Source organism: Mauremys reevesii, linkage group 24 (genome assembly GCF_016161935.1).
Source record: "Mauremys reevesii isolate NIE-2019 linkage group 24, ASM1616193v1, whole genome shotgun sequence".
NCBI lineage: Eukaryota > Metazoa > Chordata > Testudines > Geoemydidae > Mauremys > Mauremys reevesii.
The window spans coordinates 18,988,800-19,016,466 of NC_052646.1; the positions used below are offsets into that span (position 1 = coordinate 18,988,800).

Genomic DNA, 27,667 nt, shown 5'->3' on the forward strand with positions numbered 1-27,667 from the left:
ATGGAGGGCCCTGAGCTTGGAGCTCCCTTTCCCCGGCGTCCTGCAGTGGCGACAGGGCTCTGCCCATGGCTGGAGTGTTGGGCTGGGACAGACCTAGAGACAGATGGGGAGTGAGAAGTGTGAGACCAGAGGCTGTTTGGGGATGCAGATCTGACGGGGGGACCATCAGTGCTGCTGGGCTCTGAAAGGGGGCTGATCTGGGGCTGCTGGATCCACCCTCCCTCCACAGAAAACCCCTAAACACCAGACGGTGACAGAAGATGGTGGGAAGGCAGCACTGCTCAGTTCCTGCTTTGCTTCAGTCTTCCCAGCAAAAAGAAGCATGTGAGCGAGGAACCAGTGAAATTACCACGGACAGCAAAGGGGAAGTGCTGCAGATCGGGATAAGTAAAGATAAGTTCTGACGAATTTGAATGGATTCAGATCAGTGGGGCAAACTCATGGGTGCCAGGAGAGGTCCCAGAAGATGGGAGAAGGGCTAACAGAGGGACCATCTTTAAAAGGGGAAAAAGGAGGAGCCGGGAACTATAGACCAGTCAGCCTGACCTTGACACCTGGAAAGCTCCTAGAGCAATGTATAAAACCTTCAATTTATGAGGCCGAAGGGGTGATCACCAGCATGGATTTCTTCCTCTTATTCACTCCCAGTGGAGCATAAGGCGTCAACCATTCTCCTCCATTCATTTTGTTCTTGAGCGAGGTAGCAAATTTCATCCCACTTCATTCCCATGCCTTTCATTTCCTCTTCAATGGTCCTTCGCCACGTCCCCAATGGTCTACCTCTCCTCCTCCTTCCTTGTGGTGTCCATCGTAGGGCAATATGAGGGTGTCTATCAGCACCCATTCTCAACACATGCCCCAACCATCTCCATCTTCGTTGTTTGGCTTCATCCACTATGTTGTTAATGCCCGTTAATCGGCTCACTTCAACATTGGTGATACGCTGCGGCCAGTGTATGTTAAGAATTCACCTAAGACACCTTCCTTCAAAACCCCGAAGCCGACTTTCTATCTTCTTGTTGGTCCTCCATGTTTCCGCCGCATAAAGCAACACAGAGCGGACATTCGACCTGTAGATCTCTACCTTGGTTTTCATTTGCATTCATTCTGGTAGATATCTCCTTCTGAATATTACAATCAGCCGATATGTAACTACCAAGATATTTAAAATCGTTCACCTCCTCCAATTCTACGTCACATACTACTGTCGTCATCGAGCTGGCTGTTTTTACTTTCATTGTTTTGCTCTTACCAGCGTGGATATTAAGTCCCATGCACCTTGCTGCTGTACCTACTCTATCAGTCTTCTCTTGGAGGTCCATCTGAGAGCTTGAAATCAGGGCGATGTCATCCTCAAAGTCAGTGTCTTCAATATGACCAGAGGGTCCCCATGCGATCCCTCTTGGCCTATCTTCGGTGGCTTTCCGCATCACCCAGTCTATAACCACAAGAAATAGGATGGGCGAAATAACACATCCTTGTCTAACTCCTGTTCTCACATGGAACCACTCGCTCCGCTGTCCTTCATGGCGAACAGAACACTTATTATCAGCATACATTTCTTTGAGGATGTTAATAACTTTTGGAGGGAATCCATATGTTTTTAGGATATTCCAGAGAGATGGATGGTGGACGCTATCAAATGCCTTCTCGAAATCAAGGTAGTTAATGAACAGTGGCGAGTTCCATTCAAGGGATTGTTCCATTATCATACGTAATACAAATATCTGATCAACGCATCCTCTCCCACTCCTAAATCCTGTTTGTTCTTCCCTCAGGACCTCTTCTACTGCTTGTCTTATTCTCTGTAACAGGACTCTGCAGAAAACCTTCCCGAGCACTGATAACAGGTTTATACCTCTCCAATTATCACACAAAGGCAAATCACCCTTCTTTGGTAATTTCACAATGATACCTTTCTTCCATGCTTCAGGTACTTTCTCTTCTTCCCATGCCTTGTTGAATAGCTCCTCTAGAATCCCGGCACTCATATTCAGGTCGGCTTTTAGCATTTCTGCGGTTATTCTATCTTCGCCTGGTGCCCTATTTTCTTTTGTCTGTCTAATGGCCTCTTCTATCTCTCGCTCTGTGATAGGCCCTTGTTCTACATCCATCTGAAAACTCGTTTCCTCTATTTCAACTACCTCTTCAGGATTTGGTCTATTTAGAGTCTCTCTAAAATGCTCTGCCCATCGATTAATTTGGCATGGATTTACCAAGAACAAATCCTGCCAAACCAGATTGGTTTCCTTCTTTGACGAGGTAACTGGTTCAGGACTCAGGGAATGCAGTGGACATAACATACCTGGACTTCAGCAAGGCTTTTGACAAAGTCCCACATGACATTCTCATAAGGAAGCTGGAGAAGACGTCTGGCGGAACTCAAATGTGAAATTGCAGAACTACTAACTCTCATTTAAATCAGTTTTTGTAGCAGATGACTGGAGGATAGTGAATGTGACACCAATTTTTAAAAAAGGCTCCACAGGTGATCCTGGCTGTTGAAGGTCAATAAGCCTAACTTTAGTGACGGGCAAACTGGTTGAAATTATAGTAAAGTGAAAGTATAGCAAAGAGCAGAATGATCAGATGCAGAGATTTGTTGGGGAAGACTCAATATGGTTTTTGTAAAGGGAAATCATGGTTCACCAAACTACAAGAATTTTTGGAGGGAGTCAACAGCATGTGGACAAGGGTGTCCCAGTCCATGTACTTAGATTTTCAGAAAGCCTTGGACAAGGTTCCTCCCAAAAGGCTCTTAAGCAAAGTGAGCTGTCATGGGATAAGTGGGAAGGGTCTCTCCTGGATCAGTGACTGGTTAAAAGATGGCAAACAAAGGATAGGAATAAAAGGCTAATTTTCTTAGTGGGGAGAGGTAAATAGTGGTGTCTCCCAGGGGTCTGTACTGGGAGCAGTGCTGTTCAACACGTTCATAAACGATCTGGAAAAAGGGGTAAAGAGGGAAGTGGAAAAGTTTGCAGATGATACAAAACTACACAAGAGAGTTAAGTTCAAAGCTGACTGCGAAGAGCTACAAAGGGATCTCACATAACTTGGTGACTGGGCAACAAAATGGCAGATGAAATTCAATGTTGATAAATGCAAAGTTATGTACATTGGAAAACATAATCCCAACTATACATATAAAGTGATGGGGCATAAAATTAGCTGTTACCACTCAAGGAAGAGATCAGAGAGTCACTATGGATAGTTCTCTGAAAACACCCACTCAGTGTGCAGCGGCCATCAAAAAACTGAATGTTGGGAATCATTAAGAAAAAGAAAGATAGTAAGACAGAAGATATCATATTGCCTCTATGTAAATCCATGGTACGTGCACATCTTGAATACTGTGTGCAGTTCTGGTGGCCCCATCTCAAATCAGAATTGGAAAAGATTCAGAAAAGAACAACAAAAATGATGATGGGTGTGGAACAGCTTTCATAGAAGGAGAGATTAATAAGACTGGGACTGTTCAGCTTGGAAAAGAGATGCCTAAGGGGGGATATGATAGAGGTCTATAAAATCCTGCCTAGTGTGGAGACAGTAAATGCGGTGGTATGATTTACTCCTTCCCATAACACAAGAACTAGAAGTGCCCAAATGAAATGAATAGGCGTCAGGTTTAAAAGAAATGTAAGGACGTATTTCTTCACACAACGCACAGTGAACTCTGCAGACAGGGTGGGGTGCTAATGTTGCCCTCTCTGCCCCACAGCTGCATTCCCCCCTCCCCCGCTCCATCCTGCTCCTCCTGCAGCTGGGACTCTCCTCATTATCAGTGTTACAGACCCTCCATCCTCTTCCTTCTTGTGAGAATGGTGGGGACCATTCCCGCCTTCTTCTCCTCACATGTGAATTGGGCCACTCACACCTTCCCCCCATCTTTACCTGTTAAAATGGTACAGGCCTCTCACGCCTGCCTCCCCCTCCCCCATCCACTGCAGTGAGTTGGGCGGGTCTCAGCTTGGATCCCCCATGGCCCATGCACCATCCCCTGCCAGAGCAGAGTGGGACGGGCCCCACTGCCGAGGGCTGGAGGGGAAAGGGCCAACTCTGAGAGATCCAGACTCCATCCCCATTACTGGGGGGCTGCTCTGCCCCCATAGAGTATCTGGGAGCCCCAGGGGGTCTGTGCCCCACACACCCCCACACTTTGCACTGACAACTGCATGGGGGGCAATGGAGTGAGCACAGTTGGACTGTGGGTGAGAAGTTTGCACGTACGTGCTCAGCCTGGGGTATCTATAACTGCCCCCTCTGCAATACCTGCCCTCCCTGCCCCCCAAAACCACCCCTATGGGGAAGGGGAACCCCCGGCAGTTCCATTTCCCACCATCCCTCTGCTACCCTCAGGTGTTCTCGGGAAGGAGGCTGAGAGATGGGAGCTGGGGAACCCCCTGCTGTACGTGGCCCCCTGAGCTGATGCCTCCAGTGTGGTCCCCATGGTGGGGGAGCCCTGGGGCAGGATCCTGCTTGGGCTTGAGGGGCAATGGCAGAGTTGTGGGGGCGGGGAGACCAGAGCTGGGATGGGAAGGGGCTGCGGGTCGGGATTGAGGGGCAGCACAGTCTCCACAGACCTTCCAGCTCCCTCCCCCACATTTCCACTCACCCCGAGATCTGCAGAGGGGGGCTCAGCACCCGGCTCTCAGACCCTGTAGCCTGGGTTCCTCAGGGTTTGTGACTCGGGGAAGCAGCATGCGCAGGAACCTGAAAGCAGAAGTGGGTGCTGGCAGGGGCCATTGGTGGGAGATGCTTTCTCAGAAACCCCAGCACCAGCATCCTGCCAACCTCCCCTCCCTCTGGCTGGCACAGCCTGTGGCTTCCCTGCAACAGGGGCAGGCTGCATATTGCTTGTGGGGCTGGAAATAGAACCCAGGAGTCCAGACTCTGAGCCCTGCTAAACCCCCACTCTCCTCCCAGAGCTGGGACAGAAACTGGGAGTCCTGACTCCCTGCCTCCACCCCTCACTCTAACCCAATAGACCCTGCTCCCCTCCCAGTGCAGGGATAGAACCCAGGAGTCCTGGCTCCCAGCCCCCCTACTCTAACCTGCCAGACCCCCCTCACCTCCAGAGCCAGGGACAGAACCCAGTAGTGGCGGGGGGAGCACCCAGCCCCTGCATCGGCTCTGACCCTTTATTTCTGCGGTCTCCAGTTACCAAACAATATTTTAACACTAGCAGTTTGCACCTCTTATCACACTGTACATGCTGCAGATCCTAATCACTTACCCGGAGCTGAGACGTGTTCGCCTCTGAGGTGGGGCAGCTGCAAAGAGCTCACTGGCGCCACTCAGAGAATGCTTCCTAAATCCTAAAATACTGAATTAACTTTAGGAAAAAGAAAGAAATATGCACAGATCCATGTTGAAATCACTAAAAGCAGCAAAGAGTTCTGTGGACCTTATAGACTAACAGACGTTTTGGAGCATGAGCTGTCGTGGGTGAATACCCACTTCGTCGGATGCACGAAAGCTCATGCTCCAAAACGTCTGTTAGTCTATAAGGTGCCACAGGACTCTTTGCTGCTTTTACAGATCTACACTAACACGGCTACCCCTCTGATATATAAACAGGGGGCTTTGCCATGAAACTTTGGTTTAATCCTGCCATGACTTCCCAGGAGCATCATGTTGCGACCAACAGAACCCGGCTCCTCCCTACCCTGGATCAACCTAGCTGTCAGTCATTTATTTAGGGGGTTTAAAATATAAAATAATAAATAATAAAATAATAAAATAATGTTCAGTTCTCTCTATTCTTTCCTGGACCTGTACAGAATAGAAACACAAATAAGGGGCTTTGAACATTCCTGTCTTTTTTTGTTGTTACTATTTTCTCCCATGGGTGTTGCAACCCGGGAGCACCCACAGAGTCAGCCCCAGAGCTTTTTCCAGCCTCCCAGTTAGCTCCTAAATCTGCTGGGAAAAGGGACAAACATACACGTATCCCTTTTCCCAGCAGACTGACTCACCCCGGAAGTGCAGGGGACAAATTAAGCCCCAGATGGGGAGGTGGGTAGAGAGGTAGTGGGGCCCAGGGGTGATATGGGGACTGGATGGGGGGCTTGGGGAGGCAGTGGGGGCCAGGGGTTATTGGGGGGAGAGCCCGGGGCCAGAACCTACTGCTGCATGGCGAGGGTCCAGGGCCAGAGCCCACCACTGAGTGGCCAGGAGAAAGAGCCCAAACCCCACAGCTGGAGCCTGCCAATCCAGGGCTGAAGACTGACCCCACCACCCCCAGGAAGGTGGGGAACTCACTGGCCCCCTGCTCCTCCAGTGTTTGTGTCTCCAGATGGGGCAGGGCCAAACCCCTGCTTGTGGCCCTGGGAGAGGGGCCTCTGCTTTGCCCCCCCCCAATCACCACCTGGGAGGCTGTGGCCACAGGAAAAGCCACATTTGAGAAACACGTCCCTAGAACGTCTTGCACAACCTGGCTCCAGTGGCTGGAGATCTCGGTGCCATCGACGCAAGGAGAGAGATTGTCCCAGACACAGGCAGCTCCAACAGACAGCCGGCTTCTGACCTCACCACGGGGTGGGGGGACTGGCTGTGGGAAGTGGGACTGGGTCATGGGTATTTCCCCTCTGGGGGCTCCTAGCAGGGGAAACGTCAGCAGATCAGAACTGGCCCATTGAGCGCAGACTTTTTTTTCTGACTCCTGGTTCCTCAAACGCCTCCCAGGTCCCGGGTCACTGAGGATTCCCTAGTAATGAGAGCTGGGGCAGCGGGTCTCAGGAAAGGCAGCTGGATTCCAGGGGCCTCTGACTCCAGCCTTTGATTTAAGAGCTGAGATGCAGCTGAATCTGGGGTGGGGTTCAGCTGCAGGGACTGTTTATACAGAGATCCCTCACCCGGTGCTGAGATGCAGAAGTGGCTGGGAAAAACCTATAGCTAAAAGAAACGCAGCGCCCCCTAGATGCATTGAGGCCAGTCCTGATGGCCGGGCCCTCCCAAGTCCCCCACCCTGGCCCGGTATCCCAGACAGACCCTGGCCCGCTCTGCCCCAGGCCAGTGGCACGTCAGCTCTGCCCCCCTGTGTGTGGGCATCAGTGGCTGTGCTGGGAGACTGGTTGTTGAGCTGATCTCGTACAACAGGAAGTTTCCAGTCAGTGAGTTTGCTTCACCTCCAGCCGATCGGCCCCAGTTTGGGGCACAGGTGTAAAGGGAGGCTCTGTAAGCAGTGTTAGGGTTTGATCACCTGTGATGTAGGCAGCCAGCTCTGTTTTATGGGCAACATTCGAAAGCCCAGATCACCAGAAAAGTGTATTTTTAACGATTTTGAATGGATGCCGGAGACGGGGCTACACATGCCCAATTACATTGTTTCAGTGTCTCTAAAGCTGGAAAAGTCCTGGGAATTTAAGAGCAGTGAGCGTCTTTCTACCTTTGTTAAGACCTTTCTGGGCAAAGAGATCCAGGACTGCCCGTTCCTAGCACACCGTTCTAAAGGATACAATGCGAACATCGTCGTTAGACAGTTACTGAAGGAAAAGATGTGCACACTGAGACAGGTTTTCTAACCGTTTAATCATTCTCCTGCCTCCCCTCTGAGCCCTCCCTGATGGGTCAACGTCCTTCTGGAACTGTAGGCACCAGAACTGGACACCGGATCCCAGTAGCGGTCGCACCAGGGCCAGATCCAGAGGGAAAATCACCTCCCCACTCTGACTCCAGAGCTCACTGTTGATGCACCCAGGACGGCCGCAGCATCGCACTGAGAGCTCATGTTCAGCTACTTATCCAGCATCACCCCCAAATTGTCGTCAAAGTCCCTGCTGCCAGGAGAGCGTCCCCTGTCCTGTGAGTCCGGCTGACACCCTGTGTTCCTAGTTGTACATGTTGACATTTAGCGCTATTGAAACAAACATTGTTTGCTTGTGCCCAGTTTACCAAGCGACCCGGAGTGCTCTGCAGCAGTAACCTGGCCTCCTCATTATCTGCCACTGCCCCCATCTGTGTGTCATCTGCAAACTTGATCAGGGCTGATTTTATGTTGTCTTCCAGGTCGTAGAAAAAGGTGTTAACGAGCATTGGGCCAAGGACAGTTCCGTGTGGGATCCCTTTGGAAGCACACGCAGATGACAGTTACCTCTGGAGATCTAGCAGCTCGCCAGTTAGCCAGGCACGGTGGGGCCCTGAGCTCAGCCAGGGTTTCAAAAGCCCTATTGCAATACAAATAACACGCTCACATAGGGCCATTGTAGTCCTTCCCCCTGATTTTCACACTTGTGCTAAAGTTAATGGCGGTGATGTAATATCCATCGCCGTCCGTAGGGAGTTTCACTTGGCACCGCTCGACATTTTCATTAAAAAACTAGAAGGATACGAAATTACCATGACCCAGATTTAAAACTGGCTAATTGTTAGCAAGAATGAGTCCGTGACAGCTGGGTGCTGCCCAGACACAGCAAGAGACAGGCCTTGCCCCAGCTGGGATCAGGGCTGTCAGGGTTCCCTCCCCACTCTGAACTCTGGGGTACAGATGTGGGGACCCACATGAAAACCCCCTAAGCTTATTTCTACAAGCTTGGGTTAAAAACTTCCCCAAGGCACAAATCCTTCCTTGTCCTTGGATGGTATTGCTGCCACCACCAAGTGAGTTAGACAAAGATTCAGGAAAAGGACCACTTGGACTTCCTTTTCCCCCAAAATATCCCCCCAAACCCCTTCACCCCCTTTCCTGGGAGGGGGGAGAGCTTGAGAATAATATATCAACCAAATGGGTAAACAAAGTGAGCACAGACCAGACCCTTGGGTTTTAGGACACTAAAAACCAATCAGGTTCTTAAAAGCAGAACTTTATTATAAAGAAAAAAAGTAAGAGAAGCACCTCTGTGAAATCAGGATGGAAGGTAATTTTACAGGGTAATAAGATTGAAAACACAGAGGATTCCCCTCTAGGCAAAACTGCAAAGTTACAAAAAACAGGAATAAACCTCGCTCTTAGCACAGGGAAAATTGACAAGTTAAAACAAAAGATAATCTAATGCATTTCCTTGCTATTACTTACAATTTTTGTAACCTTAGATGCTTATTTCAGGTAGGGTTTTAGGAGAGGTTTTTTTCCTTCCCTGGTCCTTCTCCATCCCGAGGGAGTACACACAAAGAGCACAAACAAAACCTTCCTCCCACCCCAGATTTGAAAGTATTTTCCTTCCCCATTGGTCCTTCTGGTCAAGTGCCAACCAGGTTATTTAAGCTTCTTAACCCCTTAGAGGTAAAGGAGGGATTTTATGCTACCCGTTGCTGTATGTTTATGACAAGGGCCCTATTGTGCCAGGTGCTGCTCATACGCAGCGAGAGACAGGCCCTGCCCCAGCTGGAATTGGGGCTGAGTTATGCTCGGCCCTGCCCAGAAACCAGCTGCAATTGGGGCCCTTCCAGGGGAAAGGCAGACGTGAAAACTGATTCTTTACTGGACACAAATAAGTCATAGTTGTTAGTGGCCCTTTGTTAAAAAAGTAGCAGTGACAAAAAATGACACATGAAAATCTATTTCAAGTAACAGCTTGTAAACAGGGAATTTTACAGTCGGATGTTTTTGGCTTTGGAGTGAACATGACATTTAATAGAACATTGTTACTAAGAAATTATAATCACGTGGCACTGATCGACCTCGACAGAGACCAGGGCCCTGTTGTGCCAGGCGCTGCCCACACAGCAAGAGACCATCCCTGCCCCTAAGAGTTTATAATGTAAGTAGCCCAGGGCACCATTATTATCCTGATTTTTGGGGGTAAGGAAACTGAGACTAGACAGATGCAGCAACTGGACCAACCTCACCCTACAGCATTTTTAGCAAAGCAGAGATTAGATCCCAGAGTACTCATCCAGCAGCTTAGACACAAGCCCATCCCTCCGCCCCTGACAGCTGCTGCCCCTGAGCTTGAAAATCCTGTCCATTGGTGAAACAAGTTGTTGGGGACTCAGGCAGGGTAGAAGAGAGACTCTCTGTGGCTGAGGGGTGAAGGCTATTTCCTCTGGGGGCAGTGGGTTTGGGAGGGGGCAGGCCTTGAAACCCGACTGCAGAGGACTCTGGGATACCTCCCCTCAATGCAGCGCTCCATCAACTCCAAGGCTTAGTTGACTCCGCCCTGAGTCCAGGCCAGATCAGAGATTTGCTCCCAGGTTTACCACATTGCAGGTCCGGCCCTGGGCCGACCCCTTCCCCCTTCCCTCCACACTGTGATTCCCCCCTGCACTGGATGGGCTGGAGACGCCCAGCCTGGGCCCATGGCGCGAGGGGGCTATTTGCGTCGGACCTCAGAATATTCCGTGGCTGGGGCCTCTGCAGGCTCCGCCCCTTTGCGCTGCAGCTTCGAGAATTCGACGGAGGCGTAGTGCAGCTCTTCTGGCTCCCCGGGGCCTAGCGGGCCCTGTGCTGCTGCAGCCCCGTCCTGGACGCCTTTGGTCCGGCGGGCAGCTGGAGTCTTGTGATGCTGAGTGAGAAGCAAGGCAGAGACACCAGGCAGAGAGTTGAATCCACCCTGCTGAGCTGATTGCATGGGCTGCCCCAGGCCTCATTTCCCCCACCCTCGGTACAAATGCATTTCCTGCATCGGGCGTGCATTAGCAAGAGGCGTTGGTTGTGTTTCACACTCTGCACGCATGAGCCAATCCCATGCCAGCACCAGCTCGGTTAATGCATTCACTGCCTCACCTGCACAGGCCACGCATTAGCAACATGCGTTTGGGTATGTTAATTTCATGCACTTTGTGAATGCATATGAATGCATTTGATGCATGTTCTCCTCTCTGAGCGAGACCCGAGGGATGAGGTGCATTTTCTGCATGCAGAAACTGATCCCACGCAGTTCAGGGAGCTCAGGCTGGTGGCAGGGGTGCATTTCTTGCACTGGGCACACGTGGGGGGTCAGGTGTCCTGGTTAAAGCCTGGCTTATATTCATGCATTGGTTATGGGGGTGGGAAGGAGAAGAAATGGAGGGGGCAGAGACGGGGTGGGGAGGGCAGGTGGGCTTGGTCCCCCGCTCCACACAGGTACATACCATGGGGATGCGGGTGACGGTACTGTAGATCACGTTGGCCTCGTTGGCTGTGTGCTCCACCAGGCTCCCGTTAGCCGTCTCCCTGGCCTCGGCGCTGCGGGGTGCCGGCTCCCGGCCCCGCAGTCTGAAAGGAAACGTATCAGGACAGATGCATGAGACTGGGGGGAGGGGCATAAAATAGCCCCGTGGGGAGGGAGAAAGGGGTGACACCAGTGTGGGAGACTAGAGTGCAGGGGATTGGGATAGGACAGGGGAGGGGAGATCTTACTGGGGGTGGGGGAGCTGGAATACCCCAGGGGAGATGTCAGGGGATCTCAGTGGGATCTGGGAGGGGCAGTTGGGGGTCAGTGTGGGAGGCCTCAGACTTACTTGATCACATAGAACCCAAGAAGGAATAAGCCAATGAGGAACCCCAGCCCACAGGCCGTCCCGATGATAACCCAATAGTCCTTCGAACCTGCAAAAACACAGAGCATGGGGCATGGCTGGAAAAGAACCCAGGAGTCCTGGCTTCCAGCCCCCCACTCCCATCCCAGAACTGGGGATAGAATCTAGAAGTCCTGGATCCCAGCCCCAACCCCCAACTCCCAGCCCCAATTCCCCAACCTGAGCTGGGGGCAGAATCCAGGAGCCAAAGGTCTCACCTCTCTGCAGGGGGCTGAATTCAAAGGGAGAAAATCCAGAGCCCCCGTGCCCATTCTCAGTCCAGGTCAGGGCAGAATCACAGAATATCAGGGTTGGAAGGGACCTTAGGAGGTGTCTAGTCCAACTCCCTGCTCAAAGCACGACCAATCCCCAAGTAAATCATCCCAGCCAGGGCTTTGTCAAGCCTGACCTTAAAGACCTCTAAGGAAGGAGATTCCACCACCTCCCTAGGGAACCCATTCCAGTGCTTCGCCACGCTCCGAGTGAAAAAGTTTTTCCTAATATCCAACCCAAACTTCCCCACTGCAACTTGAGGCCATTACTCCTTGCTCTGTCATCAGGTACCACTGAGAACAGTATAAATCCATCCTCTTTGGAACCCCCTTTCAGGTAGTTGAAAGCAGCTATCAAATCCACCCTCATTCTTCTCTTCAGCAGACTAAACAATCTCAGTTCCCTCAGCCTCTCCTCATAAGTCATGTGCTCCAGCCCCATAATCATTTTTGTTGCCCTCCGCTGGACTCTTTCCAATTTATCCTCATCCTTCTTGTAGTGTGGGGCCCAAAAGTGGACACAGTACTCCAGATGAGGCCTCACCAATGTCGAATAGAGGGGAATGATCACATCCCTCGATTTGCTGGCAATACCCCTACTTATAAAGCCCAAAATACCATTAGCCTTCTTGGCAACAAGGACACACTGTCGACTCATATCCAGCTTCTTGTTCACTGTAATCCCTAGGTCCTTTTCTGCAGAAGTGCTGCCTAGCCATTCGGTCCCTAGGCTATAGCAGTGCCTAGGATTCATCCGTCCTAAGTGCAGGACTCGGCACTTGTCCTTGTTGAACCTCATCTGGTTTCTTTTTGCCCAATCCTCTAATTTGTCTAGGTCCCTCTGTATCCTATCCCTACCATCCAGCATATCTACCACTCCTCCCAGTTTACTGTCAGCTGCAAACTTGTTGAGGGTGCAATCCACGCCGTCCTACAGATCATTAATGAAGATATTGAACAAAACTGGCCCCAGGACCGACCCTTGGGGCACTCCACTTCATACTGGCTGCCAACTACACATGGAGCCATTGATCGCTACCTGTTGAGTCCAACGATCTAGCCAGCTTTCTATCCACCTTATAGTCCATTCATCCAGCCCATACTTCTTTAACTTGCTGGCAAGAATACCGTGGGAGACTGTATCAAAAGCTTTGCTAAAAACAAAGGAATAACACATCCACTGAGGGGGTTAGTTAGACAAAAGTTAAAAGGTACATTGACTAAAGTGAAATCCCTGCAAGTTGCGTGGGCCCTTTTTAAAGACACCATAATAGAGGCCCAACTTCAATGTATACCCCAAATTAAGAAAAACTGTAAAAGAACTAAAAAAGAGCCACCATGGCTTAACCACCATGTAAAAGAAGCAGTGAAAGATAAAAAGACTTCCTTTAAAAAGTGGAAGTCAAATCCTAGTGAGGCAAATAGAAAGGAGCACAAACGCTGCCAACTTAAGTGCAAGAGTGTAATAAGAAAAGCCAAAGAGGAGTTTGAAGAACGGCTAGCCAAAAACTCCAAAGGTAATAACAAAATGTTTTTTAAGTACATCAGAAGCAGGAAGCCTGCTAAACAACCAGTGGGGCCCCTTGACGATGAAAATACAAAAGGAGCGCTTAAAGATGATAAAGTCATTGCGGAGAAACTAAATGGATTCTTTGCTTCAGTCTTCACGGCTGAGGATGTTAGGGAGATTCCCAAACCTGAGCTGGCTTTTGTAGGTGACAAATCTGAGGAACTGTCACAGATTGAAGTATCAGTAGAGGAGGTTTTGGAATTAATTGATAAACTCAACATTAACATTAACGGGACCAGATGGCATTCACCCAAGAGTTCTGAAAGAACTCAAATGTGAAGTTGCGGAACTATTAACTAAGGTTTGTAACCTGTCCTTTAAATCGGCTTCGTACCCAATGACTGGAAGTTAGCTAATGTAACGCCAATATTTAAAAAGGGCTCTAGGGTGATCCCGGCAATTACAGACCGGTAAGTCTAACGTCGGTACCGGGCAAATTAGTTGAAACAATAGTAAAGAATAAAATTGTCAGACACATAGAAAAACATAAACTCTTGAGCAATAGTCAACATGGTTTCTGTAAAGGGAAATCGTGTCTTACTAATCTATTAGAGTTCTTTGAAGGGGTCAACAAACATGTGGACAAGGGGATCCGGTGGACATAGTGTACTTAGATTTCCAGAAAGCCTTTGACAAGGTCCCTCACCAAAGGCTCTTACGTAAATTAAGCTGTCATGGGATAAAAGGAAAGGTCCTTTCATGGATTGAGAACTGGTTAAAGGACAGGGAACAAAGGGTAGGAATTAATGGTAAATTCTCAGAATGGAGAGGGGTAACTAGTGGTGTTCCCCAAGGGTCAGTCCTAGGACCAATCCTATTCAATTTATTCATAAATGATCTGGAGAAAGGGTAAACAGTGAGGTGGCAAAGTTTGCAGATGATACTAAACTACTCAAGATAGTTAAGACCAAAGCAGATTGTGAAGAACTTCAAAAGATCTGACAAAACTAAGTGATTGGGCAACAAAATGGCAAATGAAATTTAATGTGGATAAATGTAAAGTAATGCACATTGGAAAAAATAACCCGAACTATACATACAACATGATGGGGGCTAATTTAACTACAACGAGTCAGGAAAAAGATCTTGGAGTTATCGTGGATAGTTCTCTGAAGATGTCCACGCAGTGTGCAGAGGCGGTCAAAAAGCAAACAGGATGTTAGGAATCATTAAAAGGGGATAGAGAATAAGACTGAGAATATATTATTGCCCTTATATAAATCCATGGTACGCCCACATCTCGAATACTGTGTACAGATGTGGTCTCCTCACCTCAAAAAAGATATTCTAGCACTAGAAAAGGTTCAGACAAGAGCAACTAAAATGATTAGGGGTTTAGAGAAGGTCCCATATGAGGAAAGATTAAAGAGGCTAGGACTCTTCAGTTTGGAAAAGAGAAGACTAAGGGGGGACATGATAGAGGTATATAAAATCATGAGTGATGTTGAGAAAGTGGATAAGGAAAAGTTATTTACTTATTCACATAATACAAGAACTAGGGGTCACCAAATGAAATTAATAGGCAGCAGGTTTAAAACAAATAAAAGGAAGTTCTTCTTCACGCAGCGCACAGTCAACTTGTGGAACTCCTTACCTGAGGAGGTTGTGAAGGCTAGGACTATAACAATGTTTAAAAGGGGACTGGATAAATTCATGGTGGCTAAGTCCATAAATGGCTATTAGCCAGGATGGGTAAGAATGGTGTCCCTAGCCTCTGTTCGTCAGAGGATGGAGATGGATGGCAGGATAGAGATCATTTGATCATTGCCTGTTAGGTTCACTCCCTCAGGGGCACCTGGTATTGGCCACTGTCGGTAGACAGATACTGGGCTAGATGGACATTTGGTCTGACCCGGTACGGCCTTTCTTATGTTCTTATGTTATGTTCTTACTGCTTTCCCCTCATCCACAGAGCCAGTTTTCTCATCATAGAAGGCAATTAGGTTAGTCAGGTATGACTTGCCCTTGTTGAATCCACGGTGACTGTTCCTGCTCAATTTCCTCTCCTCTAAGTGCTTCAGAATTGATTCCTTGAGGACCTGTTGTCGCGGACTGTGGGGTAGTCAGGGCCCTGCACCCCCGGGCTCCCTGCGAGTGACTGTTCCTGCTCAATTTCCTCTCCTCTAAGTGCTTCAGAATTGATTCCTTGAAGACCTGCTCCATGATTTTTCCAGGAACTGAGGTGAAGCTGACTGGCCTGTAGTTCCTCAGATCCTCTTTCTTCCCTTTTTTAAAGATGGGCACTACATCAGTCTTTTTCCAGTCATCCAGGACATTCCCTGATCTCCATGAATTTTCAAAGCTAATGGCCAATGGCTCTGCAATCACATCTGCCAACTCCTTTAGCACTCTCGGATGCAGCTCATCTGCCCCATGGACTTGTGCTCATCCAGCTTTTCTAAATAGTCTCAAACCACTTCTTTCTCCACAGAGGGCTGGTCACGTGCTCCACATGCTGTGCTGCCCAGTGCAGCTGTCTGAGAGCTGCCCTTGTTCATAAAGAGAGAAGCTAAAAAAGCATTGAGTACATGAGCTTTTTCCACCATCTCTGTCACTAGGTTGCCTCCCTCATTCAGTAAGGGGCCCACACTTTCCTTGACTTTCTTTTTGTTGCTAACATACCGGAACAAACCCTTCTTGTTGCTCTTAACATCTCTTGCTAGCGTCAACTCCAAGTGTGATTTGGCCTTCCTGATTTCACTCTTGCAGCCTGAGCAATATTTTTATACTCCTTCCTGATCATTTGTCCAATCTTCCGCTTCTTCTAAGCTTCCTTTTTCTGTTTATGTTCTGGAAGAATTTCACTGTTAAGCCAAGCTGGTTGCCTGCCATATTTACTATTCTTTCTATACGTCGGGATGGTTTGTTCCTTCAACCTCAAAAAGGATTATTTAAAATACAGGCAGCTCTCCTGGACTCCTTTCCCCCTCATGTTATTCTCCCAGGGGATCCTGCCCATCAGTTCCCTGAGGGAGTCAAAGTCTGCTTTTCTGAAGTCCAGGGTCCGTATTCTGCTGCTCTCCTTTCTTCCTTGTGTCAGGATCCTGAACTCGACCATCTCATGGTCACTGCCTCACAGGTTCTCATCCACTTTTGCTTCCCCTACTAATTATTCCCAGTTTGTGAGCAGCAGGTCTAGAAGAGCTCTGCCCCTAGTTGGTTCCTCCAGCACTTGCACCAGGAAATTGTCCCCTACACTTTTCTGACAGTCTCGTCCCCCTGGGCCCACGGGCTGACCTGCAGGGCCTCCCCATGAGCCGTTCCCAGCTAGGGGCTCCCTGTCCACCTGCCACTGGAGCTGGGGTGGGGGGTGGGAACGCAGGGAGGAGCTGCAGCTGATGCTGGGCCCCTGGCACTGGCAGGATGAGTTCAGCCTGGTCCTCGGCCACGGGCTGTCTGGGAAGCGCAGGAGAGCCAGCGACAATAGTCAGAGAGAGAAGTCCAGTGGCAGGGAGACCCGCGGGTTAACTCCACTCACGCCTGGTGGCAGGGAGTCCTGTGGGCTAACCCCATTCTCACTCAATGCGCAGCTGGAACATCCCCGGGATGGCGCTTTCATTCTGGGCCCAGCACCCATAGAGCCCCACATCCTCAGTCAACATGTTGGGCAGCTCCAGCCACAGATGATTCATCCCCATGGGTCGGGCACCCCCAACGGCTCGTTCCCCCTCACCCAGCCCAATGTAGCAGGGGCGTTGCTGGCGACGGAGCAGAGGAGCCGCAGGGAGTCGCCCTCCCAGGCCATGTGCTGTGAACCGTTGGCCACCAGCGTGAGGGGATCTGGGAACAAGAATAACAAGAAGCCACTTGCACCCTGAGCCAGCCAGTCCCTGCCCGATGGCTGCATCGGGGCCAGTGCCCCCTAGAGGGGAAAGGCCCCATGCCCCACTCCCCACCCCCTAGTGATACCTTGGAATAGCTGGGGATGTTCCTGTTACCTAGGGAGATTTTCAGAGTCCACTCTAGAGCTGAAATACCCACGGAAACGTATTAGATTGGAGAGCGCCCCCCACTGACCCCCTGACACAATGCAGCACAGTGCCCCCTAGAGCCTTACTCTGCACATGCACACGCAGGGCCCGGCTGGCCGACCCGTAGGAATTCTTCGCCCAGCAACAATACTCCCCAGCATCCCCTGGGCTGAGATTCAGCAGCTCCAGGCATCCGGCCCCTCCCTGTCCAGGGCTCTGGGTCTCGTTCCCCTTGGCCCAGCTCAGGGTGGCCTCGGCTCTGCTCCCAGCCTCACAGCTCAGGTTCAGGGAGTCGCCTTCCTGGGTCACCAGAATCACAATGTCACCCTCTGCTCCCCACGCATCTGGCACTGGAAGAGACGAGCAGGCAGGTTAGGCCCCCCAGAGATCCTCTGCCAAGGAACCAAGATTCAGCCACCTCTGGGGTGGGAAACGGGGGCTGTTTACATGAGGAGCCCTCGCCCAGTGTGGAAGCGTAGCAGCTCTGGAGTCGGAGGCCAATATTGGTGACTTTCAATGGCAGCTGGTCTCTGTTGGAGAAATCGGTCCCTGACCCATCTCATTCCCACTATCCCGAGCCCCCTTAATGCCACCCTGGTGTCTGGAGACAGAGGGAACAGGGCCTGCTCTCCTCACCACCCTCCCCACGGTCCTGTGGCTGCCTCAGGCTCTCCCCTCTGGGCATAGACCAGCCTGGACCAGCTGACCCTGGCACCTGGCCTTGAGCTCGGGCAGAGCGTGACTAGGAGGCGCTCGCTGATTCCTGTGGCTCACAGCGCGGCCTCTCACCGGGGCGTCCATTCCTGGTCAGGGTCCCGGTGATGTTGGGGGGCCCGGGTGGATCTGTAACACAAAACAGACAGGGGGGATCAGGGGAGCTGGACAGCACCAGGGTGGGGGGTCGCTTGTGATCACAGAGCCTAGACACGGCCCCTTGCTCTGAGGTCAGCTGGGGGACGGGAAAGTCCCTGAGGTGACACAAGACCCATGGGCGGGGAAGGGAAGTGACAGACCCGACTGAGCCCCACCCAAAAGACTCCTGATTTAACTCAGAGGCCGGGTTATGGCAGAGCCGGGGAAACAGAAATATATGAAACTGACACCTAAGGGACCAAAACTGGTTGGTCAAAATTGGGCCTAATTGGCAGAGCCACTAACGAGGGGCCGGGCTGCTTCAGGCTGGGTAGTTGAGCGAGTGTCACCAGTGTCACTGACTGACGGGCGCCTGGGCATTCAGTGTCCTGCTCCCCAAGCGTCTCCTCCCCAGGGCGGGACAGAGCCAGGGGTCTAAATAACCCCACTCCCCCCGCCCCTCATCCCAGACCCAGCCACCATCAGGGACATCAGACACCCCCGTCATGGGTCCTTTGCCTTCCTCCCTCAGTTCGTCTCTCCCAACCCTTTCCTTTTGCCCTTTGGCTTAGCCGGCCAGGGCTGGGTATTTTGCAGCCCGGCTCCGTCCAGAGGGGCTGCTAAAAGTAAAACCCAGAACAGCCGGACGCTGATACTGTCTGGCCAGGCCTGGCAGGGTCCATCCCTGCTGCCCTCAAAGTCCCGTGGCGCCGAGGCTCAAAGCCTGGGTCCGTTGGGTCGGGCTCGCAGGGCTCGGGCTGGGGGTCTCTGATTGCAGCACGGACGTTTCCTCCGAGGTCTGTGCAGACGTTCGGGGTTGTGCTGGGGCCTCTGATCAGACACGGGCTGGGGAACTGGGAGGCAGGTTCCTTCTAAATCTTCCTCCAACTGACGGGAACAAGGGCCGTCCTTACAGTGATGCCTGATTTGATCCTTCACATCGCAAAGGCGGCTGCTGACTTTCCCTCTGCCCAGGATCTGCAGCGCGAGGGTCACAGGCCATTTAATGGGGGTTTCCCTCGGGCAGGGCAGGCCGAGGTCTCTGGGCACCAAGCCCGGAGTGTGTTTAGTGCAGGACAGTGACAGGGTCCCGTTAACACTCTACTCCATATAGAGCATCCTCTGATTCCGGCAGAAAGGGGAGGGGGGAGGAGACGTGGTGGGACAGCCCGGGGGGATTTCAGGGGGAACTGGGGTGGCTGGTGTGAGGGGAAATCCCAACAAGTGGTGATTGGAATGGGGGGGGTGCAGATCGCAGCACAGGAGGATTTTAGGAGCAGGACAAGTCGGGCTAGAAAGGGGAGCCCACTGCCCCTACTTATACAGCCCAAAATGCCATTAGCCTTCTTGGCAACAAGGGCACACTGTTGACTGATATCCAGCTTCTCATCCACTGTAACCCCTAGGTCCTTTTCTGCAGAACTGCTGCCCAGGCACTCGGTCCCTAGTCTGTAGCGGTGCATGGGATTCTTCTGTCCAAAGTGGAGGACTCTGCACTTCTCTTTGTTGAACCTAAAATTAGGCTATCCCATCATACCATCCCCTCCATAAGCTTGATAAGTTTTTGGAGGGGATGCTATGATGGGATAGCCTAATTTTGGCAATTGACCTTTGTTTATCAGCAGGTAAATATGCCCAGTGGTCTGTGATGGGATGTTAGATTGGGTGGGATCTGAGTTACTACAGAGAATTCTTTCCTGGGTGCTGGCGGGTGAGTCTTGCCCCCATGCTCAGGGTTTAGCTGATCGCCATATTTGGAGTGGGGAAGGAATTTTCCTCCAGGGCAGATTGGCAGAGGCCCTGGACATTTTTCGCCTTCCTCTGCAGCGTGGGGTACGGGTCAGTTGCTGGAGGATTCTCTGCACCTTGAAGACTTTAAACCATGATCTGAGTACTTCAATAGCTCAGACATAGGTTAGGAGTTTGATACAGGAGTGGGTGGGTGAGATTCTGTGGCCTGCATTGTGCTGGAGGTCAGACTAGATGATCATAACGGTCCCTTCTGACCTTAAAGTCTATGAGCTTTTCTAAATAGTCCTGAACCACTTCTTTCTCCACAGAGGGCTGGTCACCTTCTCCCCATACTGTGCTGCCCACTGCAGCCATCTGGGAGTCACCCTTTGTGAAGACAGAGGCAAAAAAAGCATTGAGTACACTAGATTTTTCCACATCCTCTGTCACTAGGTTGCCTCCCTCATTCAGTAAGGGCCCCACACTTTCCTTGACTTTCTTCTTCTTGCTAACATACCAGAACAAACCCTTCTTGTTACTCTAAACATCTCTTGCTAGCTGCAACTCCAAGTGTGATTTGGCCTTCCTGATTTCACTCCTGCATGCCTGAGCAATATTTTTATACTCCTCCCTGGTCATTTCTCCAGTCTTCCACTTCTTGTAACCTTCTTTTTTGTGTTTAAGATCTGGAAGGATTTCACTGTTAAACCAAGCCGGTTGCCTGCGGTATTTACTATTCTTTCTACACATCGGGATGGTTTATTCCTGCAACCTCAATAAGGATTCTTTAAAATACAGCCAGCTCTCCTGGACTCCTTTCCCCCTCATGTTATTCTCCCAGGGGATCCTGCCCATCAGTTTCCTGAGGGAGTCAAAGTCTGCTTTTCTGAAATCCAGGGTCCGTATTCTGCTGCTCTCCTTTCTTTCTTGCGTCAGGATCCTGAGCTCGACCATCTCATGGGCACTGCCTCTCAGGTTCTCATACACTCTTGCTTCCCCTACTAACTCAACTCTGTTTGTGAGCAGCAGGTCTAGAAGAGCTCTGCCCCTAGTTGGGTCCTCCAGCACTTACACCAGGAAATTGTCCCCTACACTTTTCTGAGCATCTCGTCCCCCTGAGCCCACGAGCTGACCTGCAGAGCCCCCCATGAGCCATTCACAGCCAGGGGCTCCCTGTCCACCTGCTACTGGAGCCGGGGTGGGGGGTGGAAGCGCAGGGAGCAGCTGCAGCTGATGCTGGGCCCCTGGTGATGGCAGGACGAGTTCAGCCTGGTCCCCGGCAAGGGGCTGTCTGGGGAGCGCAGGAGAACCAACGACAATAGTCAGAGAGAGAAATCCAGTGGCAAGGAGTCCTGCGGGTTAACGTCACTCACGCCTGGTGGCAGGGAGTCCTGTGGGCTAACCCCATTCACACTCAATGCGCAGCTGGAATGTCCCCTGGGCAGAGCTCTCATTCTGGGCCCAGCACCCATACAGCCCCCCATCCTCAGTCAACATGTTGGGCAGCTCCATCCACAGCTGATTCATCCCCATGGGGCCAGCACCCGTGACGGCTCGGCTCCCCCTCACCCAGCCCAGTGTGGCAGGGGCGTTGCTGGCGATGGAGCAGAGGAGCCGCAGGGAGTTGCCCTCCCGGGCCATGTGCTGTGAACCGTTGGCCACCAGGGTGGGGGGATCTGGGAACAGGAATATCAAGAAGCCACTCACACCCTGAGCAAGCCAGTCCCTGCCCGGGGGCTGCATCGGGGCCAGCGCCCCCTAGAGGGGAAAGGCCCCATGCCCCACTCCCCGCCCCCTAGCGATACCTTGGAATAGCTGGGGATGTTCCTGTTAGCTTGGGAGATATGCAGAGTCCTCTCTAAAGCTGAAATACCCACGGCAACGTATCAGATTGGGGAGTGATCCCCACTGACCCCTTGCCACACTGCAGCACGGCGCCCCATAGAGCCTTACTCTGCACGTGCACACGCAGGGCCTGGCTGGCCGACCCGTAGGAATTCTTGGCCCAGCACCGATATTCCCCAGCGTCCCCTGGGCTGAGATTCGGCAGCTCCAGGTGCCCGGCCCCTCCCTGTCCAGGGCTCAGGGACTCATTTCCCTTGGCCCAGCTCAGGGTGGCCTCGGCTCTGCTCCCAGCATCACAGCTCAGGCTCAGGGAGTCGCCCTCCTGGGTCACCAGAGACATGATGTCGCCCTCAGCTCCCCACGCATCTGGCACTGGAAGAGACGAGCAGGCAGGTTAGGCCCCCCAGAGATCCTCTGCCAAGGAACCAAGATTCAGCCACCTCTGTGGTGGGAAATGGGGGCTGTTTACATGAGGAGCCCTCACCCAGTGTGGAAGCGTAGCAGCTCTGGAGTCAGAGGCCAATATTGGTGACTTTCAATGGCAGCCGGTCTCTGTTGGAGAAATCAGTCCCTGACATCTCATTCCCAGTATCCCAAGCCCCCGTAATGCCACCCTAGTGTCTGGAGACAGAGGGAACAGGGCCTGCTGCCCTCCCCACCCTCCCCACAGTCCTGTGGCTGCCTCGGGCTCTCCCCTCCGGGCTAGACCAGCCTGGCCCGCCTCAACCTGGGGCTTGGCTCTGAGCGTGAGCAGAGCATGACTAGGAGGCGCTCGCTGATTCCCGGGGCTCGCAGCGCGGCCTCTCACCGGGGCGTCCGTTCCTGGTCAGGGTCCCGGTGATGTTGGGGGGCCTGGGCGGGTCTGTAACACAAACCAGACAGGGGGGATCAGGGGGGTTGGACAGCACTGGGGGGGTCGCTAGTGATCACTGAGCCTAGACACGGTCCCTCGCTATGAGCTCAGCTGGGGGACGGGAAAGTCCCTGAAGTGACACAAGGCCCGTGGGCAGGGAAGGGAAGTGACAGACCCAACTGAGCCCAACCCAAAAGGCTCCTGATTTAACCCAGAGGCCGGGTTAGGGCCGCGCCGGGGAAACGAAAACATGAGAAACTGACACCTAAAGGACCAAGACTGTTAGGTCAAAATTGGGCCTAATTGGCAGAGTCACTAACGAGGGGCTGGTCTGCTTCAGACTGGGTAATTGTCCGAGTGTCACCAGCGCCATCGTCTGCCGGGCGCCTGGGCATTCAGTGTCCTGCTCCCCAAGCGTCTCCTCCCCAGGGCGGGACAGAGCCAGGGGTCTAAATAACCCCACTCCCACCCCCACCCCAGACCCAGCCACCACCAGGGACATCAGACACCCCCGTCATGGGTCCTTTGCCTTTCCCCCTTGGTTTGTCTCTCCGCAGCTCTCTCCTTTTGCCCTCTGGCTTAGCCGGCCAGGGCTGGGTATTTTGCAGTTTGGCTGCGCCCAGAGGGGCAGCTAAAAGTAACACCCAGAACAGCCGGACGCTGATACTGGCTGGCCAGGCCTGGCATTGTCCATCCCCGCTGCCCTCAAAGCCCTGCGGCGCCGAGGCTCAGAGCCTGGGTCCACTGGGTTGGGCTTGTGGGGCTCAGGCTGCGGGTCTCTGATTGCAGGGAAGACGTTTCCTCCGAGGTCTGTGTAGACATTCGGGGTCAGGCTGGGGCCTGGGCTCAGACACGGGCGGGGCACTGGGGGGCAAGTTCCTTCTAAATCATCCTCCGACTGATGGGAACAAGGGCCGTCCTTACAGTGATGCCTGATTTGATCCTTCACCTCGCAAAGGCGGCTGCTGATTTTCCCTCTGCCCTGGATCTGCAGCACGAGGGTCACAGACCATTTAACGGGGGTTTTCCTGGGGCAGAGTGGGCCAAGGTCTCTGGGCACCGAGCCCGGAGCGTGTTTAGTGCCGGACAATGACTGGATCCCATTAACCCTCTGCCCCATATAGAGCATCCAGCAATCCTGGCAGAAAGGGGAGTGGGGAGGAGACGTGGTGGGACAGTCTGGGGGGATCTCAGGGGGAACTGGGGTGGCTGGTGTGACGTGAAATCCTAACAAGTGGTGATTGGAATGGGGTTTGCAGATCGCAGCACAGAAGGATTTTGGGAGCAAGACAAGTCGGGGTAGAAAGGGTAGCCCACTGCCCCTACTTATACAGCCCAAAATTCCATTAGCCTTCTTGGCAAAAAGGACACACTGTTGACTGATATCCAGCTTCTTGTCCACTGTAACCCCTAGGTCCTTTTCTGCAGAACTGCTGCCTAGCCTCTCGGTCCCTACTCTGTAGCAGTGCATGGGATTCTTCTGTCCTAAGTGCAGCACTCTCCACTTGTCCTTGTTGAACCTCATCAGGTTTCTTTTGGCCCAAGCCTCTCATTTGTCTAGAACCCTCTGTAACCTATCCCTACCCTCCAGCGTATCCACCACTCCTCCAAGTTTGGTGTCATCTGCAAACTTGCTGAGGGTGCAGTCCACGCCATCCTCCAGATCATTAATGAAGATATTGAACAAAACCGGCCCTAGCACCGACCCTTGGAGCACTCCACTTCATCCTGGCTGCCAACTAGACATGGAGCCATTAATCGCTACCTGTTGAGTCCGATGATCTAGCCAGCTTTCTATCCACCTTATAGTCCATTCATCCAGCCCATACTTCTTTAACTTGCTGGCAAGAATACCGTGGGAGACTGTATCAAAAGCTTTGCTATAATCAAGGAATAACACGTCCACTGCTTTACCCTCATCCACAGAGCCAGTTATCTGCTCATAGAAGGCAATTAGGTTAGTCAGGCATGACTTGCCCTTGGTGAATCCACGGTGACTGTTCCTGCTCACTTTACTCTCCTCTAAGTGCTTCAGAATTGATTCCTTGAGGACCTGCTCCATGATTTTTCCAGTAACTGAGGTGAAGCTGACTGGCCTGTAGTTCCCCAGTCCTCCTTCTTCCCTTTTTTAAAGATGGGCACTACATTAGCCTTTTTCCAGTCAACCAGGACCTCCCTCCTTCACCATGAGTTTTCAAAGATAATGGCCAATGGCTCTGCAATCACATCAGCCAACTCCTTTAGCACCCTCGTCCAGCTTATACAAGGCACTGGTGAGGCCTCATCTGGAATACTGTGTGCAGTTCTGGTCTCCCATGTTTAAGAAGGGTGAATTCAAACTGGAACAGATTCAGAGATGGGCTACTAGGATGATCCAAGGAATGGAAAACCTGTCTTATGAAAGGAGACTCAAAGAGCTTGGCTTGTTTAGCATAACTAAAAGAAGGTTGAGGGGGGATATGATTGCTCTTTATAAATATATAAGAGGGATAAATATTAGGGAGGGAGAGGAATTATTTAAGTTTAGTACCAATGTTGACACAAGAACAAATGGATTTAAACTGGACACTAGGCAGTTTAGACTTGAAATTAGATGAAGGTTTCTAACCATTAGAGGAGTGAAGTTTCTGGAACAGCCTTCCAAGGGTAGTAGTGAGGGCAAAAGACACATCTGGCTTTAAGACAAAGCTTGATAAGTTTATGGAAGGGATGGTATGATGGGATAGCCTAATTTTGGCAACTGACCTTTGATTATCAGCAGGTAAATATGCCCAATGGTCTGTGATGGGATATTAGATGAAGTGGGATCTGAGTTACTACAGAGAATTCTTTCCTGGGTGCTGGCGGGTGAGTCTTACCCTCATGCTCAGGGTTTAGCTGATCGCCATATTTGGGGTTGGGAAGGAATTTTCCTCCAGGGCAGATTGGCAGAGGCTCTGGAGGTTTTTCGCCTTCCTCTGCAGCATGGGGTACGGGTCACTTGCTGGAGGATTCTCTGCACCTTGAAGTCTTTAAACCATGATTTGAGGACTTCAATAGCTCAGACATAGGTTAGAAGTTTGATACAGGAGTGGGTGGGTGAGATTCTGTAGCCTGCATTGTGCTGGAGGTCAGACTAGATGATAATAATGGTCCCTTCTGACCTTAAAGTCTATGAGTCTATGAGCTTTTCTAAATAGTTCCGAACCACTTCGTTCTCCACAGAGGGCTGGTCACCTCCTCCCCATACTGTGCTGCCCAGTGCAGCCACCTGGGAGTCGCCCTTTGTGAAGACAGAGGCAAAAAAAGCATTGAGTACACTAGATTTTTCCACATCCTCTGTCACTAGGTTGCCTCCCTCATTCAGTAAGGGGCCCACACTTTCCTTGACTTTCTTATTGTTGCTAACATACCTGAAGAAACCCTTCTTCTTACTCTTAACATCCCTTGCTAGCTGTAACTCCAAATGTGATTTGGCCTTCCTGATTTCACTCCTGCAGCCTGAGCAATATTTTTATATTCCTCCCTGGTCATTTGTCCAATCTTCCACTTCTTGTAACCTTCTTTGTTATGTTTAAGATCTGGAAGGATTTCACTGTTAACAGGGGCGGCTCTAAGAATTCTGCCGCCCCAAGCAGGGCTGCACACCGCAGGGGGGTGCGCTGCCGAGCGCCGGTCCCGCGGCTACGCGGGACCTCTCACAGCTGGTCTGCGGCTCTGGTGGAGCTTCCGCAGGTATGACTGCAGAAGGTCTGCTGAAGCTGCTTGCCACCCTGCTGGCAAAACGCCGCCCCACGCGCGCTCTTGGCACGCTGGGGTCTAGAGCCGGCTCTGACTGTTAAGCCAAGCCGGTCGCCTGCCGTATTTACTATTGTTTCTACACATCGGGATGGTTTGTTCCTGCAACCTAAAAAAGGATTCTTTAAAATACAGCCAGCTCTCCTGGACTCCTTTCCCCCTCATGAGCTGCAGGGAGTCGCCCTCCCGGGCCATGTGCTGTGAACCGTCAGCCACCAGTGTGGGTGGATCTGGGTACAGGAATAACAAGTAGTCACTCACACCCTGAGCCAGCCAGTCCCTGCCCGGGGGCCGCATCAGGGCCAGCACCCCCTAGAAGAGAAAGGCCCCGTGACCCACTCCCCGCCCCCTAGCGATACCTTGGAATATTCCTGTTAGTTTTAGAGACAGTGATTTGCAGAGTCCTCTCTAGAGCTGAAATACCCACAGCAACTTATTAGATGGGGGAGTGCCCCCCACTAACTCCCTGCCACACTGCAACACGGCCTCCCATAGAGCCTTACTCTGCACGTGCACACGCAGGGCCCGGCTGGCCGACCCGTAGGAATTCTTGGCCCAGCACCGATATTCCCCAGAGTCCCCTGGGCTGAGATTCGGCAGCTCCAGGTGCCTGGCCCCTCCCTGGCCAGGGCTCAGGGACTCTTTCCCCTTGGCCCAGCTCAGGGTGGCCTCGGCTCTGCTCCCAGCCTCACAGCTCAGGCTCAGGGAGTCGCCTTCCTGGGTCTGCAGAGACACAACGTCGCCCTCAGCTCCCCACGCATCTGGCACTGGAAGAGATGAGCAGGCAGGTTAGGCCCCCCCAGAGATCCTCTGCCAAGGAACCAAGATTCAACCACCTCTGGGGTGGGAAGTGGGGGCTGTTTACGTAAGCGACCGTCACCCAATGTGGAAGCGTAGCAGCTCTGGGGTCGGAGGCCAATATTGGTGACTTTCAATGGCAGCCGGTTTCTGTCGGAGAAATCGGTCCCTGACCCATCCCATCCCCACTGTCCCAAGCCCCCTTAATGCCACCCTGGTGTCTGGAGACAGAGAGAACAGGGCCTGCTCCCCTCTCCACCCTCCCCACAGTCCTGTGGCTTCCTCGGACTCTCCCCTCTGGGCATGGACCAGCTGAGCCTGGGGCCTGGCCCTGAGCGTGCAGAGATCGTGACTAGGAGGCGTTCTCTGATTTCTGGGCTCGCAGCGTGGCCTCTCACCGGGGTGTCTGTTCCTGGTCAGGGTCCCAGTGATGTTGGGGGGCCCGGGCGGGTCTGTAACACAAACCAGACAGGGGGGATCAGGGGGGCTGGACAGCACCAGGGCGGGGGGGGGGGTCACCAGTGATCACTGAGCCTAGACATGGCCCCTCACCGTGAGCTCA

The 27,667-nt window shown here is 52.1% G+C and overlaps 2 protein-coding genes across 2 annotated transcripts in view; both read right to left on the reverse strand.

Annotated features, from left to right (window-relative positions):
- LOC120390226 (myeloid cell surface antigen CD33-like) overlaps positions 1–27,667 on the reverse strand; it is an 83,260-nt gene that overhangs the window by 45,464 nt on the left and 10,129 nt on the right. The gene's annotated exons all lie outside the window — the stretch shown is intronic.
- The window catches only part of LOC120390224 (sialic acid-binding Ig-like lectin 10), a 112,035-nt gene that overhangs the window by 7,960 nt on the left and 76,408 nt on the right, over positions 1–27,667 (reverse strand). Inside the window, exons 5-7 of the mRNA XM_039512682.1 lie at positions 27,504–27,557; positions 26,811–27,074; positions 22,486–22,539 (exon numbers count right to left, since the gene is read on the reverse strand). Of these exons, the coding sequence (XP_039368616.1) occupies positions 22,486–22,539; positions 26,811–27,074; positions 27,504–27,557 (372 nt within the window). The remainder of the gene's footprint in view (positions 1–22,485; positions 22,540–26,810; positions 27,075–27,503; positions 27,558–27,667) is intronic.